General features: G+C 55.9%; 6 protein-coding genes across 6 annotated transcripts; 5 read left to right on the top strand and 1 right to left on the bottom strand.

The window, feature by feature from the left end:
• The first annotated feature begins 565 nt into the window (after window positions 1-565).
• L226DRAFT_614179 (uncharacterized protein) lies at window positions 566-2,413 on the top strand. The gene is made up of 8 exons (XM_067686596.1): window positions 566-648; window positions 703-737; window positions 803-966; window positions 1,134-1,149; window positions 1,209-1,300; window positions 1,777-1,899; window positions 1,958-2,004; window positions 2,066-2,413. Exons 1-8 carry the CDS (start codon window positions 593-595, stop codon window positions 2,337-2,339), a joined length of 807 nt encoding a protein of 268 aa, XP_067533836.1. The 5' UTR covers window positions 566-592; the 3' UTR covers window positions 2,340-2,413.
• A 2,168-nt stretch (window positions 2,414-4,581) lies between these two features.
• On the top strand, window positions 4,582-8,103 carry L226DRAFT_614178 (uncharacterized protein; the record flags this gene model as incomplete). Its single annotated transcript, XM_067686595.1, has 15 exons — window positions 4,582-4,586; window positions 4,641-4,663; window positions 4,723-4,800; window positions 4,856-5,015; window positions 6,516-6,550; window positions 6,608-6,774; window positions 6,830-6,835; window positions 6,909-6,951; window positions 7,011-7,194; window positions 7,253-7,266; window positions 7,316-7,459; window positions 7,513-7,528; window positions 7,604-7,652; window positions 7,720-7,772; window positions 7,863-8,103. The coding sequence occupies 15 exons, from the start codon at window positions 4,582-4,584 to the stop codon at window positions 8,101-8,103; spliced, it is 1,218 nt and encodes a 405-aa protein (XP_067533835.1).
• Window positions 8,104-8,959: 856 nt separating this feature from the next.
• L226DRAFT_572343 (uncharacterized protein) lies at window positions 8,960-10,647 on the top strand (the record flags this gene model as incomplete). The annotated part of the gene is made up of 2 exons (XM_067684663.1): window positions 8,960-8,985; window positions 9,045-10,647. The coding sequence occupies 2 exons, from the start codon at window positions 8,960-8,962 to the stop codon at window positions 10,645-10,647; spliced, it is 1,629 nt and encodes a 542-aa protein (XP_067533834.1).
• An 849-nt stretch (window positions 10,648-11,496) lies between these two features.
• Window positions 11,497-11,995, bottom strand: L226DRAFT_106684 (uncharacterized protein). The gene is made up of 2 exons (XM_067672085.1): window positions 11,835-11,995; window positions 11,497-11,772 (listed from the first exon to the last, which is right to left on the bottom strand). The coding sequence occupies exons 1-2, from the start codon at window positions 11,841-11,843 to the stop codon at window positions 11,545-11,547; spliced, it is 237 nt and encodes a 78-aa protein (XP_067533833.1). The 5' UTR covers window positions 11,844-11,995; the 3' UTR covers window positions 11,497-11,544.
• Window positions 11,663-12,055, top strand: L226DRAFT_536382 (uncharacterized protein). Its single transcript, XM_067681108.1, has 2 exons — window positions 11,663-11,781; window positions 11,835-12,055. The coding sequence occupies exon 2, from the start codon at window positions 11,842-11,844 to the stop codon at window positions 12,007-12,009; it is 168 nt and encodes a 55-aa protein (XP_067533832.1). The 5' UTR covers window positions 11,663-11,781; window positions 11,835-11,841; the 3' UTR covers window positions 12,010-12,055.
• Window positions 12,056-14,094: 2,039 nt separating this feature from the next.
• On the top strand, window positions 14,095-15,099 carry L226DRAFT_465677 (glycoside hydrolase family 16 protein; the record flags this gene model as incomplete). The annotated part of the gene is made up of 3 exons (XM_067675935.1): window positions 14,095-14,398; window positions 14,451-14,927; window positions 15,059-15,099. Coding segments are annotated over 3 exons (822 nt in total), but the record flags the coding sequence as incomplete, so codon positions are not given.
• Between the last annotated feature and the right edge of the window lie 1,479 nt (window positions 15,100-16,578).

Raw genomic sequence — 16,578 nt, 5'->3', positions numbered from 1 at the left:
CCCCCCCCAAATGGTACTCTCAATTTGTAAGATGAAGCTCAATGCGTCGCGCGCCCCTGTCCATTCGATTGTAAGTTGGATATAAGATGTGAGGCTTCTTGTCGACAACACGCGTGATCCGCATGTTCTCGATGTGTGAGTAGCCGACTCGGAGCAAGCACACGCAGAGTCGGAGGTATCAGATCCAAGCAATGACCGCACATGCACTGAGTCACAGCTCTAGACATAGAAGCTGATATGTGGATGAAGATGTACCTGTCGCGGACAGGCCTAGTTTGACCGCATCGCGGGGCAATGCGGTCGTGTTGTTCAATTCAAGTGAGTAGCTCCTATTTTTGAGCTTCGTCTCATCTCAACCCCTAACCCTTTCTGCAGGAGATCTGGAAAGAAACAACCAACAACGTGTCGCGATGCCGCAGAAGCCTTCTTGCTTCTGCATCTCCAGATTACTGGACTACCATCCAGGAATCGCCGTCCAACATACTGACCGCATCTCTTCGCTCGAGTATATGACTCGCCACCCCACTTCAGGGGCGGCTGCTCAGCATTCAGCCCTTGAAAGTCCCGCATTGCATTCACACCATCCGAGCCCATGTCTTCCGGTGCCGAGGCCGACGCGGCTGCGCTTGCAGCACTCTACAACTCATTGTATGTTACTCGCTCTTCTGGGCTAATACTCCGCTTGCTGACAACCCCGAATAGGTATACTGTGAATTGCTGTTTTGTGGCAGTTTCAGGTTTGTATACTTGAGCGCAATCTCATTCTCGTTAAACTCACTGATCACAATTCCCCTTACCGCAGTACTCTTCATTTACGATTCCATTGTCACGTTCAATCGAGAAGTGACATGCTTCCGGACCGCCAAATGGACCGTAGCGACATTCTTGTTTCTGGCAAACAAGGGCATCTCCATGATTCTCAGTGTCATCAGTTTGGTTTCACTCGCGACTTTCCCCTCGGACGAGGTGAGCAGCTTCTCTTCTGATATTTGTTGCTCAATTTGATACGTGAATTGGGTATAGAGGTTTGTACCCAAGCTTTTCATATTGCACATAACGGCGATCTCATGCTCGGTTTTTACAGCTGTTCCTTCTTCATGAAGTTTACTTCTCCTTCGTTGATAGCGCTGCAGATGGTTCCCTGGGCTGGTAAGCTTCGCCGTTCTGACCTAAATGTCACGAGATCTCATTCTTGTGGCTGCGATTAGTCTTCTCGGGTCTCCGTGCACGCGCGTTGAGCGGGAAGTACCTTGGACTTCTCGTCTTTGCCTTGTCTGTTGCACCTATAGGTGTTAATCTGGTAAGTGCGGTGATATTTCACCTTGTCACGTGATGGACGCAGACCTCAGTTCACCTTGCTTCGCAGGTTGAATACAACTATGACATCGAAGGAGAGAACTTCCCGCCCTTTGGATGCCTAAAGACATCATACATGACTGATTCCATTGAAAGGAGGTTCGTTTCCTTTTCATATGGTCTTATCCAATACGTGCTAAGGCTACGGAAGGCGTAGGTCACCTGCCTGCCACGCAATGCCAGTAAAGATGCTCACCCAACAACCGCATAGTTGCCGTTGCCTCTCGAGTACCGCTCATGGTTGCAGATACGCTGCTCGTATATATAACGTGGATAAAGCTGAGCAATCGGGAGGTATTCAAGAGGGGTCCACGACAGTCAGACAGACTACCCCTTTCGTATGTCTTCATCTGCAATGGTATGTCTCCACCTTGACTCATGCGGCCATACCATGGACTCATTGCTTACTTTCATCCATAGGAACCGTATATTTCGTGTATGTTCCTTCACAACAAGCCTCCAGGACCGACAATTGATCTCATCATTTATCTCAGAGTGTTGTTCATCCTGAACACGCTCCACCTCATCTTGATTCTACTCTCAGTAAGCCGCTGCGGACCATTGAGTGCCTCATTGATCCATTGTACCCATCATTCCCCAGGTGGCAATTGAAGGCGGGTCATCTTACATCACGATATTCACGGCCCCGTATGCTTTCCACTATCACGAATATTGCGATGGTTGGCTCATCGGCACCATCATTTGACAGGCTCACCGCAATCCTCATGTCGCGCTTCCTCCTCCAACTTCAAGAAGCGAGCCAGGTCACCGTCAGAGTCGACTCCGACGACCCGCTGCACATGTCACTGAACGGCTCCGAGGACACGCCCAGCTTCGTGCGGTCTCTCGGAGGCGTCATCGATCCAGACCTGCGGCACGACGACTTCGACAACAACCCTGAACCGGACCTGCAACGGCACTCCGAGTTGGAGGAGGCGCGAGAGCAGGTCTCGCGGGCTGTCCCGTCGTCTTCTCAGGCATAATATGTGGTCTGCGGTCGTCCATTTCTTGCACCACGACAGACTCAACTCTGTTCGTAGCCCTATGATACTGTCACATCCATAACCTCGAAGTTTGTCATCTCTAAGTTGAACTTTTCTTGGCTTTGTGACTTGAGCTATGGGTACTAGTACTTCAATGTCATCTCCAGTCTCCGTAACGCGCTGCTAGTTGCACCACGGAAGTCGTCCAGTGAAGATCAACAGTTGCAATATTCACCAACCCGTCAGTGCAGGGGCCGGCGACAGCTTTCCTCTCTTCCCATCACGTCGCACTCATCGCTCGCGACATCGTGCTCAGCCTTTCGTCCCGCCTGCCTCTCCCTTTCTCACTCGCGCGTCCTCCCGGACACCTGTCTTTACCGTAGCACTCCTGTACGTCGCACTCACGAATACGATTGATCCCAGCTCGCTACACTGAAGTTGCTCGCCGACACAGGACGACAGCGGCTCAAGTCAGCCCGCCCACCCAGCGGCTCGACTCCGATGTGTCCGCGCCCGGCTTTACCGGGTCCCAGCCCAACCACCATGTCCTGTGTCTGCGCGACTCCGTCCGTCCTATGTACAGCACACCGACGACGCTGGAGCCTAGTCAGTGACTCAGCATAGATTTCACGGCTCGAACGCCGCTGCAGCTCCCGGTATCCCATACCGCCGCCAAGATCATGTCGATCTTAATCTCGTGCTTCCTCCTGCACTGTTGCTGTGTAGGCCATCTCGCTGCATGTCACTTTGTTGTCACCGCAATCCTTTTCCTCGTGGCGCTGGTCGCTGTGGCGCGGCATCCAATACATCTACTGGACTACTGGTGGTATGAGCGCAAGAGGCACACGCAGACTCGGAGGCTATGGCCACATCCGGGTCATTGCACAGCACTTGGCTGGGACACGCTATCTACTGCATCATTGCTGAGTCCGTCTTGCTCCGCGCCGATACCTCTTCGCGTGCCGCAATAACTGTGGCGACGATCAATTGCTTTCAGATGTCCACTCTGTCGTACGGTATGTCTCCCCATCGATTCCATCTAGGCATGTGTCCTGATATCGCTGACCGAATTTGTGATCCGGCACGCAGATAAGAACGGATATACCGGGAAGGACTGTTGCCTTCGCGCAGGCAGAAGTGCGTCACAGTTGCTGGATATGCAACCAAAGTCCGCCGCCCGCAGATATGCGGTTGGCGACGGACACGTGTTATCGCCTCTCCTGCGTCGATACAAACACAGGACCCCACAAGACTGGTAACCAGGCGTATAGTATATAATGGGGCGCTTTTCGAGCGCGGCCCCTCCGAAGACTATTCCTCGCATCCAATCTACTTTCTGTGTCGCTCCCAGTCATGTACGTCACGCTTTCACATGTGCTTGGGATCGATATCTCATGCTCTCGTAGGCGTTGGTCCGTTGAACCTTCCCGAAAGGAGGAGTGAACCGGAACATTACCGTCAAGGCGGCTACCATAACTGTGGATACCGGACGAGCAGGCCATGGTAAGCTGTCCTAAGTGTCTTTCAACTCTGAGCGCCGTTGATCAGTCGCTGTTAGTTAGAACGTCACAACGCAGATTCTCTGATGGCTGCACTGTATAGCTGCTCCGCGGCCTCTCAGTGACTTTATTCGCCGGGTGCAGGTGAGTCTCTGAAATCTTGATCTCCGACCAGATTCATCTTGCCGGCCGTCCGATGTCATAGGATTGTTCATTTATTCACTTTCAGCCACAGCCGCATAGCCATGACTCCTGAACCATCGCGACATTCAAGGGTTCATTCGAGTTGTTTCCGCCTATTTGGTGTTATATGACTCCACCTTGCACGATCCGTCAGGGGCCTCGGGTACATTCAGTACTCGACCATGGCGGTTCCTCCCGCTTTCGATCTGGATCCCAATCGGTCGGCTCTTACCATACTAGTCCTCTCACTGCGCGGTATGTACAGTGTGGTCGATGTTACATGATGCATTAACATGTTCAGCTCTGCGACTCCTCTCCCCAAACACAGAATAATAGGGGAAGTGTACACATTCGATGATGTCAGACCCAATTGCGTGGGGCAGAACCCGGGAGGTGCGAGTGGTTTAGATCGCAATCGAGCCGAGAGCACGCCGACCATGGACTGCATATATAAGACGAGCCTACTCGTCCCTTCGAAATCATCAACAGTACCGTTCACCCCAAGTTACCACCGAGAACACCCTTACCCTTAGCCACACACCGCTGAAGTATTGATCGTCATGGGGTAAGTGTTTCACAATCGACACTCCCGTCCGTATGCTGATTTGGAGCGACACAGAGCAATTATCTCAGCCATCATCCGTGTGTAGACGTCCTTCGTGTTTAGCCGTCTGCAGGTTAACTGATGTACCTTCGCGCAGTGGTTCCTGTTGCGATTGTCGGCGTCGTCGCTCACGTTGTCATCAAGAGTATTGGCTTCATCGTCCGCGTGATCACAAGTACGTCGTATATCTATCGTCGTCGCACATCTGATGAATTGACATGCCCCTGCAGAAGTCTTGTGTTTGCCGTTCGTCCTAGGTTACATGTGCTTCGCGGACGACGACGAAGGCCTCGGACGACGCTCGGGGAAACCTGGTGACGCATCGGGACGCTCCCTTCGCCGTACGAACAGCATCGATTCCTTCTTGGATCGATTGGCCCGCGGGAACAGGTAGTCAGGCCTAACCCGTTCTAAGCGCTGTACCATCACGCTGCACGAGTAGTCTCCTCTCTCGTCTGTCCGAGCCGAATCACCACCTGTATCCATAGCAATATTTAGCTTTATATCATTGTCTTCTCGGCATCATCCAACGGACGTGCAATTGCGCCAATGTTCATACCTGCAGTAGAACCAGAATGCATTATAATGAATATGATGTACATCAGGCTGACCTAGTTATACACCAACCACTACGGTAACCGCAAGCGACGCATCAGGAAGCGCCAAAGCGGGAGTGACCTCGTGCGCCTTTGCAGCTGGAACATCCTTTTTCTCCCTAAACTTCTTCTCCATACAAGCCGGCTCACCTTCGATAGCGACATACAGCCGTGTCTTATACTCCATGAGGTTACCTTAGTTACTCCTCCGGACGCCGGGTGCCCTTCGGGGCGCCCTTCGATGTATTGTCCGACCTCCTCGAAGTCGATTCACTAGCTAGGTAGAAGACTGCATGTATTGCCTACCATAAGGCCCGGCCTTCACGGGCAATAAACGACGACATACACACACACACTCCATGAGGTACCCTTGCAGCGTTGCCGGGATGATCTCGCCGAACCTCTCTCAGGCCGTCCCAGCGGCCCTCTTCGTACCCACTACATCCACCCCCACCAACGCCTTTCACCTTGTCGCGGCCAATTTCTTCACTTTGTAAGTTCACACGACAGTACATGAACTTACCAGACTGACAGAACGCGGTCAGAGTCGTCATCGGGAAGTACTTGGCACATCCCCGGACTTGCAGACAAGGAAGATGGTCCGGTGAGCTGAGAAGACGCCCAGAGGCCTTCTTCGCGTTCGTCTCATTGGTCCAAGTTGCCGGTTGCCTTGAGACAAAACCGGACGTTGCTTCACGGCGTCACTGAGCAACCATCCGGAGAACCTCCTGAACGCGCTTCTCTGTCAAAACTTAGATGCTTCTGCTTTAGGCTACAGCCATGGCATGTGTCCGGTCATGCAGAATGCACTGGTCGACGAAGCTGAAGAAGTGTCGGGCGACAGACATCTTACCTCTGTCGAGATCGCTCTCAGGCTGCCACTAGAATGATTCCACGGGCTAGACCTACTGAATCGGCCGCAGGGCCAGCATCACAAGAAGGTATGGACATGATGTACTGCCAGATGGGACGGTGCGGTTCGCGTCTTCGGTTGTCTGAACGACTACCAAAGAACTTTGCTACTTACCACGGCTGCGCTGACCACTGCTAGCACAGCTCTATGCGAAGGGGTATAAACCATTGGGTCGCATGTTGGGAAATCGCAAAGGAGAAACTTGTACTAATCCCGTGCGAGGTCAGCACACACCACACTCAAGTTAGTAACCACTCCGAAACCCATGGCAGCATCCAACCCGCATTCAGACGCCGATGTGATCGTGGCACTATTCAGTCTCCTGTAAATCCTTTACCCTCGGCCAAGTACTACAACCTCAACTGTTGACTCTGCCAACAGGTATAACCAGGACTACTGCATCACGGCGTCGGCGGGTCCGTCCATAGTCACGTTCCTACTAGCTCAATGAGCTCACTCGGTCTTCGTTCTAGTGCTCTTCATATACGACACAATCGTGACATTCGACCGAGAAGTAGGATGCTTCTGGAACTCCAAAACGAGCGGGGCCGCCCTTCTCTTCTTCACGAACAAGTACCTCACCGTGGCGACTTTTGTCTTCAGCTTCGTGGCATTCAACGGGTCTATTTTCACCGATCAGGTGAGCTGTGCGAACCATTGGGGTTTGTAATCATATTGATCTTTCAATATCACAGGCGTTGGTGCACTTTACGATGTTTCCGCGCAAAGCTCCTGCTAACCTGTCGCGCCGCTAGATGTGCGTCGTTCCAGCAGGCTGGGAACGTCGTTATCTTGCTTCAGATGCTTCCATCTGCCGGTGAGCCGCGTCTATTGCTACGCTACGTGGAGAGTCGCATGCTAATGGCCTGCGGATAGCCTTCTCCACCCTCCGTGCATACGTATTGAGCAAGAGCAAGCTGCTCGGGCTACTGGTTTTTGCACTGTCGATGGCGCCAGTAGCCGCCAATTTGGTTCCTTACGCCTATCACTATTCCGGAGAGATCCTTCCGCCCTTGGGATGCCTATATGTCGACACCATGAACTCGGTGCTTGATCTGAGGTGCGACTTCGTGTGATCCTTAAGGCCACCCCAACCGTTACTGACTCTGCAGTTGAAGACGTAAGTCAGCTTGTAGGTGGCAGCGGCGAATGTTCATTGATTCATCGAGAAAACCACGCAGTCGCGATCATCTCGCGTGCGTTGGTCATCGCTGCGGACGTTTTGGTGATCTATATCACTTGGACAAGTCTCGGCAGCCGCGGCGCCCTGAGAGATATACGACGCTCGGGAAAGTTATCCCTCCCGAGCATATTCCTGCGCGATGGTACGTCAAGCTTGCCTCATTGCTTCAGACTTGGTGTCTCACGAAAGAAATAGGAACGGTCTACTTTTTGTACGTCTGCCGCTGCACGGAACGACACCATCGGTTACCCGTACCTCATGTATTTGTCTGACGCTACCACAACAGACTTTTCGGTGTCATCAACATCCTCTTCCTCGTTTTCTCGGTGATCTCGGTAAGGAGTCACAAGCTCCCTCAGGCTGTTCCGCACAACTGATCCCTCTATCTACTCGCCACAAAAGAGGGTGGACATCCATAGCTCCGGCTTCGCCTACCTCACAATATTCATGAACCCGTAAGCACCTCACGTACCCCTAATTAGTGAGCATAAACTCACGACTCGGACGCCGCTGCAACTTGCTCCCGGTATCCCAACCACCGCCAGGATCATGTCGATCCTGATCTCGCGCTTCCTCCTGCAGCTGCAAGAATCGAGCCAGACGACTCTCCGTGTCCCCAAGGATGACCCGCTACACATTTCCGTCAACGCTTACGACGAGACGCCGAGCTTCGTTCGGTCGCTGGGGTCCGTCATCAATCCAGGGATTCAGGGGCGTGAAGAGAGTATCGAACCGCATTTGCACCCGCTCCCTACTGGCACGAATGAGGAGCTTGCAGGAGTCTGACCGTTTTTGCCTTGTTGTTGGTTGGTAGATGTCGTCGCCTTTGGCCTATCCTCGCAATAGATATGTATGTATTTACTTACGCACCGGCGACGCTGCCCTTCTTGCAACACTGGAGGTCGACAACAAAACAACAAAAGGGGATAAGAGACAGCGCCGGCCGGGCCAGGGCTAGTCATCGTCAATCGCCATGTCAAGGTCGTCGTTCTCTCGGTCGAACGTCCTCTGAGGACGAGGACCTGGACTATCTGCCACCAACCATACATGTGAGGCCGCCCGGTCAAATCCTGGTTCCTGCCTCATGGCTCGTCGGCTGTGTCAATCTGCGGAGTCCGCAACATGAAGTACTTGGGTATGTCCAGATAGTAGGTCTCACGCACCACCCGGAGCACCGTAAATGCCGGCGGCAGAAGGGACTCGGGGACCACCCTCGAAGATTGTGATTTGTAGAGGCTGCAGCGCCGGGTGCCTGGACTAGAGAAGGTGGAGCATCGCGTGCGTGCGGGGTGGGTACTGTGTGATTCACGAAGCTGAAGTCCTACACGAGTAAGTGGTACTGGAATTTCGTCGCCGACCGGACAGATGTCCCCGATGTGGGTTGCGAGAAATCAGGATCTCGGAGTGGAAGCATGTCCCGCGGGTATTGTCAGGATCCAGGCTGGCAGAGAGCCTTGAGCGGCGATGGCGGCGATGCTAGTACTATGGTTGAAGCTACAAGTCGAAGTTGAGCGAGTTCTGGCACCACGTGACATGGGAGACTGCGGTAAGAACAAACTATTACATAATATTGACCTGCCTCTTTTGCTCTTACTTACATCGATATTGTAACTCGTTGCCCGCTCTCCCAGTCCCAGACACAATGGATGCCTGTGAATTTGCCAAGGAGTACGTGCCAACTTCTCATGTCCTCACACTTGATGACGATGAAGTCCAAATCACCTCAGTCTCTGCCATCATGCCGCTGAAGATGACTCGGACCAGCAATGGTCTAATCGGTCCGCAACTGCCAACCCTGCAGTAGCAAGTACCTCGAAACCTACCACCAGCATACACGATCTACCACTTGAACTCCTCATCCACATCTTCAGATTCGTCGAGCCGACATGTCGCGGGGACATTCGGCTCTCCCACGTATGCCGGCGCTGGCGGGCTGCCATCCACGGTACCCCGGAGTTCTGGCGCGATCTGCTCGCTGTCAAACGCGTCCTCATGACTACTCGTCGTGACGAACACCAGACGCTCTGGATCGACGTGCTCGAACGAGTTCACCAGCTCCCACTTCACCTCACCCTGTCGCACAACAACCTCGATGTCCTCGAGACGCCCTTCTTGGCACCGTACCTCCCCAGGCTCTCGGTGTTGTCCGTGGAATGGGAGGGGTTCCCGGATCTGGAACCTGAATTCCAACAACGCATGCTCGCGCTGGGGCCACTGCCGAGTTTGGAGACTCTGCGGTGCATCTTCGAGGATGATATCGTCTCTTACCACAGGTCCGTCCCGGATCAAGCTACAAGCACCGCAGCGTACGCGGACAGGTACCCTAAGCTGCGTTATCTTGAAGTGAACGTGAATTTCCTCGCTTTTCGTATGATAGTTCCCTCCTTGAAGACGTTGATCCTTCACAAGGGCCATATATCTCTAAGCCAGCTCCTCGCCGCGATGCAGCAATGCCCCCTTCTTGAGTACCTTGAACTGGCAGGCCTGATTGACACTGATCAACACACGTCGGACGACCCGACGGTGCCTACGGTCCACTTCCCACACCTGCGCGAATGGGAGATGTACGACGACTCTTGGAGCCCCTGGGACAGCAATTTCCCCATCCTGCTCAAACACATCCTTTGTCCGCCAATGGCACGCATGACACTGTGGCTACACTCTTACACGCCCCTATCTCGGGTTTTCCTCCCGGACCACGCAGGATCGCACATCGGAGCCCTTTCAGCCGTGCTTGACGCGGTCACCACGTTCGACCTCGCCTTTACTCTGGGCCAAGACGGCGGCCCCGCCGGCCTATTGCTCAAATGGTTCGCTTCTGGAGAACGCACCCCGCGCCTCTTCGTATCGCTGCCATCCCGCGAATGGGCCGCCGATCTCCGGCCCACAAGTCCACTGCCCTACCCCCGCCTCTCTGAGATCGCATCCGTCCTGTCCTCGCAGAGCCATCGTGCCATCACCGAACTGCACGTGGACCTCGCGCACATCCCGACGCTGGCGTGCATGCGGCGCGTCGAATGGACGATCCTCTTCGACCTCTTTCCCGGGCTCGTCGCGCTGACGACGCGGCTTCGCTCGTGCGTGGGCCTCCTCCGCGCGCTGCGCCAGGCGCCTCCCCGGCGGACGAGCCTGAGGCTGGAGAGGCTGGCGGTGACGTGCGCGGATATGAAGAGAGTGCACCATGGGCTGGTGGTGACACTCGAGATGCGGGCGGCACGGGGACTGCGTCTGCGTCATCTCCGGTTCGCGCACTCGAACGAGGACGCGCCGCCGCTCTCGGAGTGGCATCTCGCGCGGTTGAAGGATGTGGTCGCGGAGGTCGTTGCTTGAAGAAGAGGTGTGTCCCAGTAGCGTAGGCGCGGGGAGGTCTCCATTTGTGAGTACTGTGTGGTGTGGCATCGCGCGCACTGGCAGGTCGGGAGTTCGAACTGATCCTTCTATCTGCTCACAGAAGCCGAGCATGAAAGAACAGATAGATGTGCCATATTATCGCCATTTACACCTGCGCTTGAACACAGTGCGTGAAGCGGGCGGGACTCTACGTGCCTCAAGGACCTTGTCCGCGGCCGCCCGTGCCGTTTCGCAATCCTTCTGCTTAATCCCTGGGACAGCTGATCAGCATGAGTTGAGGGAGCGTGCGTACCATACGAACCATGCAGTGACAATGCCCTTTTCCTGACGAACAACCCCGGCGTGCGAGTGTCCACGAGCCAATGGCGCAGAGATCGTCGTACGGTGGTATCCAGGGATCCCTTCGCGTGGAACTCCGGAGGTACGCTTCACGCCATGAACTCGCATCTATGATCTGCTGCACGGAGTCTGTGACTTGTCTGACTCGAACGAAGGTAAAGGAATTTACGGTGTCCGTAGTGCAATTGCCAGATGCTCAGGAGTCGGGGCTTTCCGTTCAGGTGGATAGGGCTGCAAGTAGCTTGCCGTCGATGGAGTATGCATTCCAAGAACACTGGCGGTCGCCGCTGCGGAAGCAGTGACAGGACACTGGCAAGGCCGAATCTCCGCAACTCTATCACTGTCAGTAGCACCACGCTGCACGCACCGCGCATCGCGCCCGGAGCACCGTCAATCCCGGCGGGAAGGAAGGAGGAGGGTACCCCACCCTCGAGGATTTGACCCCATAGCCAGTGCAAGCGGGTGCCTGGAGTGGAGCAGGTGGAGCATCGCGTGCGTGCACACTAGGCACGGTGGGTACTGTGTGTAAGTACTTTCTTAGATGAAGCTCAAGTCCTCCTCCAGTGCAGTACTTCGCCGGACAGAGACCCCGGGGCAGGGAGCAGGGACTCGGGAGGATCTCGTGGTGGCAGCACGCCCCGCGGGCCGTGACGCGTGACGCGTGGATCGATCGGGGAGAGTGCTTGACGGAGATGGCGGAAGGGCAGTACCACTGGTGATGCAGATGAACGAACGTACGACACGGAAGCTGACTCGGAGTTGCAACTTGCAAAGATAAGTACTTGAGTACTGTATGTGCATGCTCTAAGTACTTACAGTATGCTCACCGGTGGCATGTGGCGCCTTCGTGGCCTGCCTGCTTGTGGCGTGTTCCTAGGCCTGTTCGTGATTGCTCACTTCCTGGTAAAGTCGCAAGCGCCGCGTCTTGGTTTGAATCTTAAGTGCGGCGAGTTGCGGCGAAGCGAAGAATTGAAGGGTGCAGCGCTGAGCGTGCAATACTAGTACATACTGCAGCCAATCGAAGCAGCCATTCAGGAAACGGGCACGGTGTATGCGCACTCCCGTGGGAGGCCCAGGCGGGAGTTTCCCCCGACAGAATTCGAAGTAATAGTCACAGATGCGCTATTTCCGAGCCTCGAGATGAAGGGAAGGGAAGGGCCGCACACAGTGCACACCGCTACCATCCGCTTCTTGCGATGCGTCCCGCACCTCAGCATGCATTGTCTTCCGATCCGGACCGAGATGAGCGTTCAGCGAGGTAGGGTCTTTGTTCGCTGGCCATGGGGCGAGTTATGGATGGTGACGAGGCCTGCTTTGTACGCTGGGGTCTTGCAATGTTACTGACAATGTCCGAGGTGACATGGTCGATGCCAGCGCCCTAGGACTCAAGTACTCAAGAGTCAAGAGCTGCCCTGCGCAATATGTTCGCATGGAGACAAGGTGCGCTTCGGTGTCAAGGTGCCGTGTTGTGAACAATGGTCCCGGCCCTGGGATCCTAGCTGTGATTGCTTCCGTGAATCCGTGCGCGTCCACGAGCGTCCTCGGCGTTTGCAAACTGTAACTTCGGAACGCTCGGCCTGGAGACTTGCAGAGACGATGGACCCCCCGAAAGTTCGGGAAACTGCTTACCTGAACCCGTTCGCGAGAAGCGGAAAGCTTGAACGCAAGTGGACCATCTACATCTGAGGCATCCAGGAGGCATCGAGAGCATCATTTCCTGGCAGGAACGGAACTGAATTCAGAAATGATCCAGCGACTCGCGAGGAACGTGCAACGTGCCCACTGCCGGGAGCGCGATCTCGACGCTCGTACAATATTCTTGATCACGATGTTCGCGCTTGGCGGGGCAGTCTGGGATGTTCGATTTCTTTTCGTGAGATCTGAGAGGTCGAGTGCGCATGCATGAATGAGGTTCGCAGCAAAGATGTACTCAAGTTGTCGTGAAGAAGCTCGGAAACATGTGTTCGCACACGCCTCCGCCATGCCGAGACCGAGTTGCCTTGTCCCCATTCTTCGCAGCCGCCGTAAGCCGCTGTTAGTGCATGCCGGGCGTCGTCCGCAGCAGGCTGGTCGGCGAGAGAGAGGGTGCGCAGGGTGTCGGGCGGTGGGCGGGTCCGGGGGTTCGGAAGCGCAGCGCAACAGTTGCTTGACGACGCTAGGTACGGGGTGGCTGTGCTATCGATAGCGGCCTCGGCTCGGCAGACGCGTCCTCATCTCCGTCCCCTCTCGACGTCGGTCGGGGTGTCGAGCATGGTGGCCGGGCTGTGTTCGAGGACAAAGGTGCGTGTCACTGTCTGCTCGCTATTGTGGCCGTTGCCCGAGGAGAGCGAAAGCGAGACAAAAGCGGACAAAAGGCGTGGCGGGGACGCGTGGGAGACGGGAGAATGGATGAGACGAGAGAGATTTGGCGGGTGCGGCCAAGGGCATTGACCCCAGATCCAGAAACCGACATGTGGCCGTGATCCACCCAAGCGCACGCAGGCACCCTAAGCCTTCCTGTCCTCTTTGCGCGTTTTGTTATAAGCCCCAGCCCTTGTCCTCCCTCCCTATTTCTTCCCCCCCTCCCGGTTGCGGTCTCCCTGCCTCTCCTTCACCCCCACCCTCCTTCTTGTCGCCCATCATGCTCGGTGCGCTCACTACTGTCGTCCTCGCCTTCGCCGCGTCAGGCTCCGCCCTCATGCCCCACCATGGCGCACACACTCGTCGCCACAATAACGCCGGCCGTGCCGTTTCTTACGTCCCTCGGAGCAGCTCTTACAAGCTCGTGAAGGAGTACGCTGGACAGTCGTTCTTCGAGTAAGTCGTTCAGTTTCTCCCCACCTCTGGGAGATTCCGTCGTTATCCCGTCTGCACACAATTCGAACACATACCGAAGAACGAGGTAAAGCCCGGTCCATACTATTCGCAACCCGACGATGCAACCATTTTAGTGGCGTCAGAACTTCTTAGACCAAACAGATTGCTGGTTGAACACGATCCGCGGGTCCAAGCACGGTCGTTTATCTCTCAGATGGATCGCTCTCCCCATCTCCGTCTCCCCGCCGCGTCGACCCTCATGTGCAAGTTGCTGACGTTCCCGACCACAGCGGCTGGAATTTCTTCACCGGTGCCGACCCCACCAACGGTCTCGTCAAGTTCGTCGGTAAAGACGACGACGCCAAGCTCGCCTACGTCCAGGATGACGGTACCGTCGTCCTTGCCGTAGACCAGTCCGATAACCTCGTCAACGGCAAGCGCAAGTCGATCCGCATCACCACCGACGACAGCTTCGACCGCGGCCTCTTCGTCGCAGACATCTACTCCATGCCCCATGGCTGCAGTGTCTGGCCCGCCTACTGGTCCCTCGGCGCCGGCGCGGACTGGCCCAACGGTGGCGAGATCGACATCATCGGTACGTCCATGCTCTCTCATCCCGCTTGAGCCGCGCACTCACCTCCGTGCAGAGGGCGTCAACGAGCAGTTGCAGAACCAGATCACCCTGCACAGCGGCGCGGACTGCACGCTCGACAAGGCCGCGGACGCGCTCTCGAACAAGCTCGGGCTGACGTGCACGTCCTCGAACGGGAACAACGCGGGCTGCGCGTACCAGCAGAAGGAGAACAACACGTTCGGGCACCTCTTCAACATGCAGGCCGGCGGCGTGTACGCGCACACGCTCGAGTCCGACGGCATCTCCGTCTGGTTCTTCGACCGCGACGCGATCCCGTCCGACCTCGCCGCGAAGACGCCCGACCCGTCCGGCTGGGGCACCCCCACCGCGTACTTCCCCAACACCGACTGCGACATCGCGGCAAAGTTCAAGAAGCAGCAGCTCATCTTCGACATCACCCTCTGCGGCGACTGGGCGGGCGCGGCGTACTCGCAGTCGAGCTGCCCCGGCACCTGCGCGGACGCCGTTGCCAACGCGTCCAACTTCGATGGTGCGTGCTTGTCTACCTATCATCGTCCCGGGCATCGTCCCGGTTGCCTCGCCCGCGCGGCTCCGCGTTGGTCGCTGGGAGAGGCGCGCTGTGACACCCGAAACTGACACTAACACCTTCTGTCTCTGCAGTTGCGCAATGGAAGATCGCCTCGGTCCGCGTCTACCAATAGATGTCCGATGTCCGTTAGAAGAAGGCCCCCCGCATAGATTCGCATACCCGCAATCCCCGCATACCGCACAACCGCACACCGCACTCGCATACCATCCACCGCATCCCGCTCTCTCTCTCTCAATGCTCTCTCTACAGTCTACTTACGTCCTGTTATACGCCCGTCCCCCGGTCCCCGGCCGGCCGCCCGTGTTTCACCTACGCTCTTGCTCTTGCTCTTGCTCTTCCATGCATTCGTTCTCGATGGGGACGGGCCGCTTGTACAAACGCGTGCGTGTACCAAGCCTTGTGTCAGTTCGCGATGCGCGCCTCCGTCTACGTCTGCTGCTCCCCAGTGCTAGCTACTGTAGTGATGGATGATCAGGGTACATCGACGGCTCTCTTCGCGTCGCTCGCCTTCTTTCCTTCTCCCGACGCTTGTGCACGCGGGGCGGCAGCGCCCTCCCGTTGACGATCGACGGCGGCTCTCATCACACACTGGAGCGAGCCGCGAGCGAGAGTCCTAGGTGCCCGAGGCGCGGTTGTTTACAGTATTGTTATCTCTACTACTACCTACCTTTTCTTTCTCTGCACGTACGGGCACGTCACACTTGTTTTTCTTACTTCTTGGCTTACGCTTGCATGCATTCAGTTTTTGTAGCACATTCATTCATTCATTCATTCATTCAACTTGTACGCAATACATACAGGTTCTCGGTTATACATCATGGCTTTGGTACATGAACGCTTGCTTTGCTCGAGCGTCGAGCGCGGTCTGCTCGGGCGGTGTGATTATGAGGCTTCTTCCGATTCGAAGCTCGCGTCGATACGATACTGTGTGTACCTATCGATGACGTCGTGGCGGGAGCTCCCGACTCCGGGGACCGCCCCGTTGTCCTGGCGAACCCCACCCAGCGCTGTCTTGGGGGTGGAGCTTGGTGGAGTGGATACGGATAAGCCGGGCTGGGCGGGACAACGTGGGCGACAAGAGCGAAGGGGGCGATGCGGTGGAGGGAGGCAAGGGCCGCAACTTGAAGGAGGACAGGAAAAGCACACCAGAGGCGTGCGGTCCTTGGGCATGGCACGGGTGCCCGTACATATATGCGCCAATTGCAAGTTCGCCGGGGGGAGCACTTCCCCGGTCCAAGACTCCAACATCTCGCCACCATGTGCATCGCACCCTGGCACCCTGGCACCCTGGCACCCTGGCACCTCGCACGTAACCGGTGAATGGGACCTGTCGTTCGCGGTCCACACCGTGGCCAATCTACGCCGCCGCAAGAGCAAGACTGTCGGCGTCGGCCATCACCATTCGCGCGGTGGGCAGTAACTAGTAAGGGCCTGAACTTCTGGGTGAGTGAGCAGGGACGTATGTACGCTGGTTTGACATCATATCTGGAAACTGAGGTGCGCATGGTGGCACTGAGTGGTCGGCCGGTGGTTGGGTTGGATGTCATCGTAAGTATTGTGATAGGCATGGGACGATGACACGATCTTATGC

This window comes from Lentinus tigrinus (genome assembly GCF_003813185.1).
Source record: "Lentinus tigrinus ALCF2SS1-7 unplaced genomic scaffold L226scaffold_18, whole genome shotgun sequence".
In the NCBI taxonomy this organism is placed as follows: Eukaryota; Fungi; Basidiomycota; class Agaricomycetes; order Polyporales; family Polyporaceae; genus Lentinus; species Lentinus tigrinus.
The sequence above is the reverse complement of the archived record's forward strand: the minus strand, read 5'-3'. Positions and strand labels throughout refer to the sequence as shown.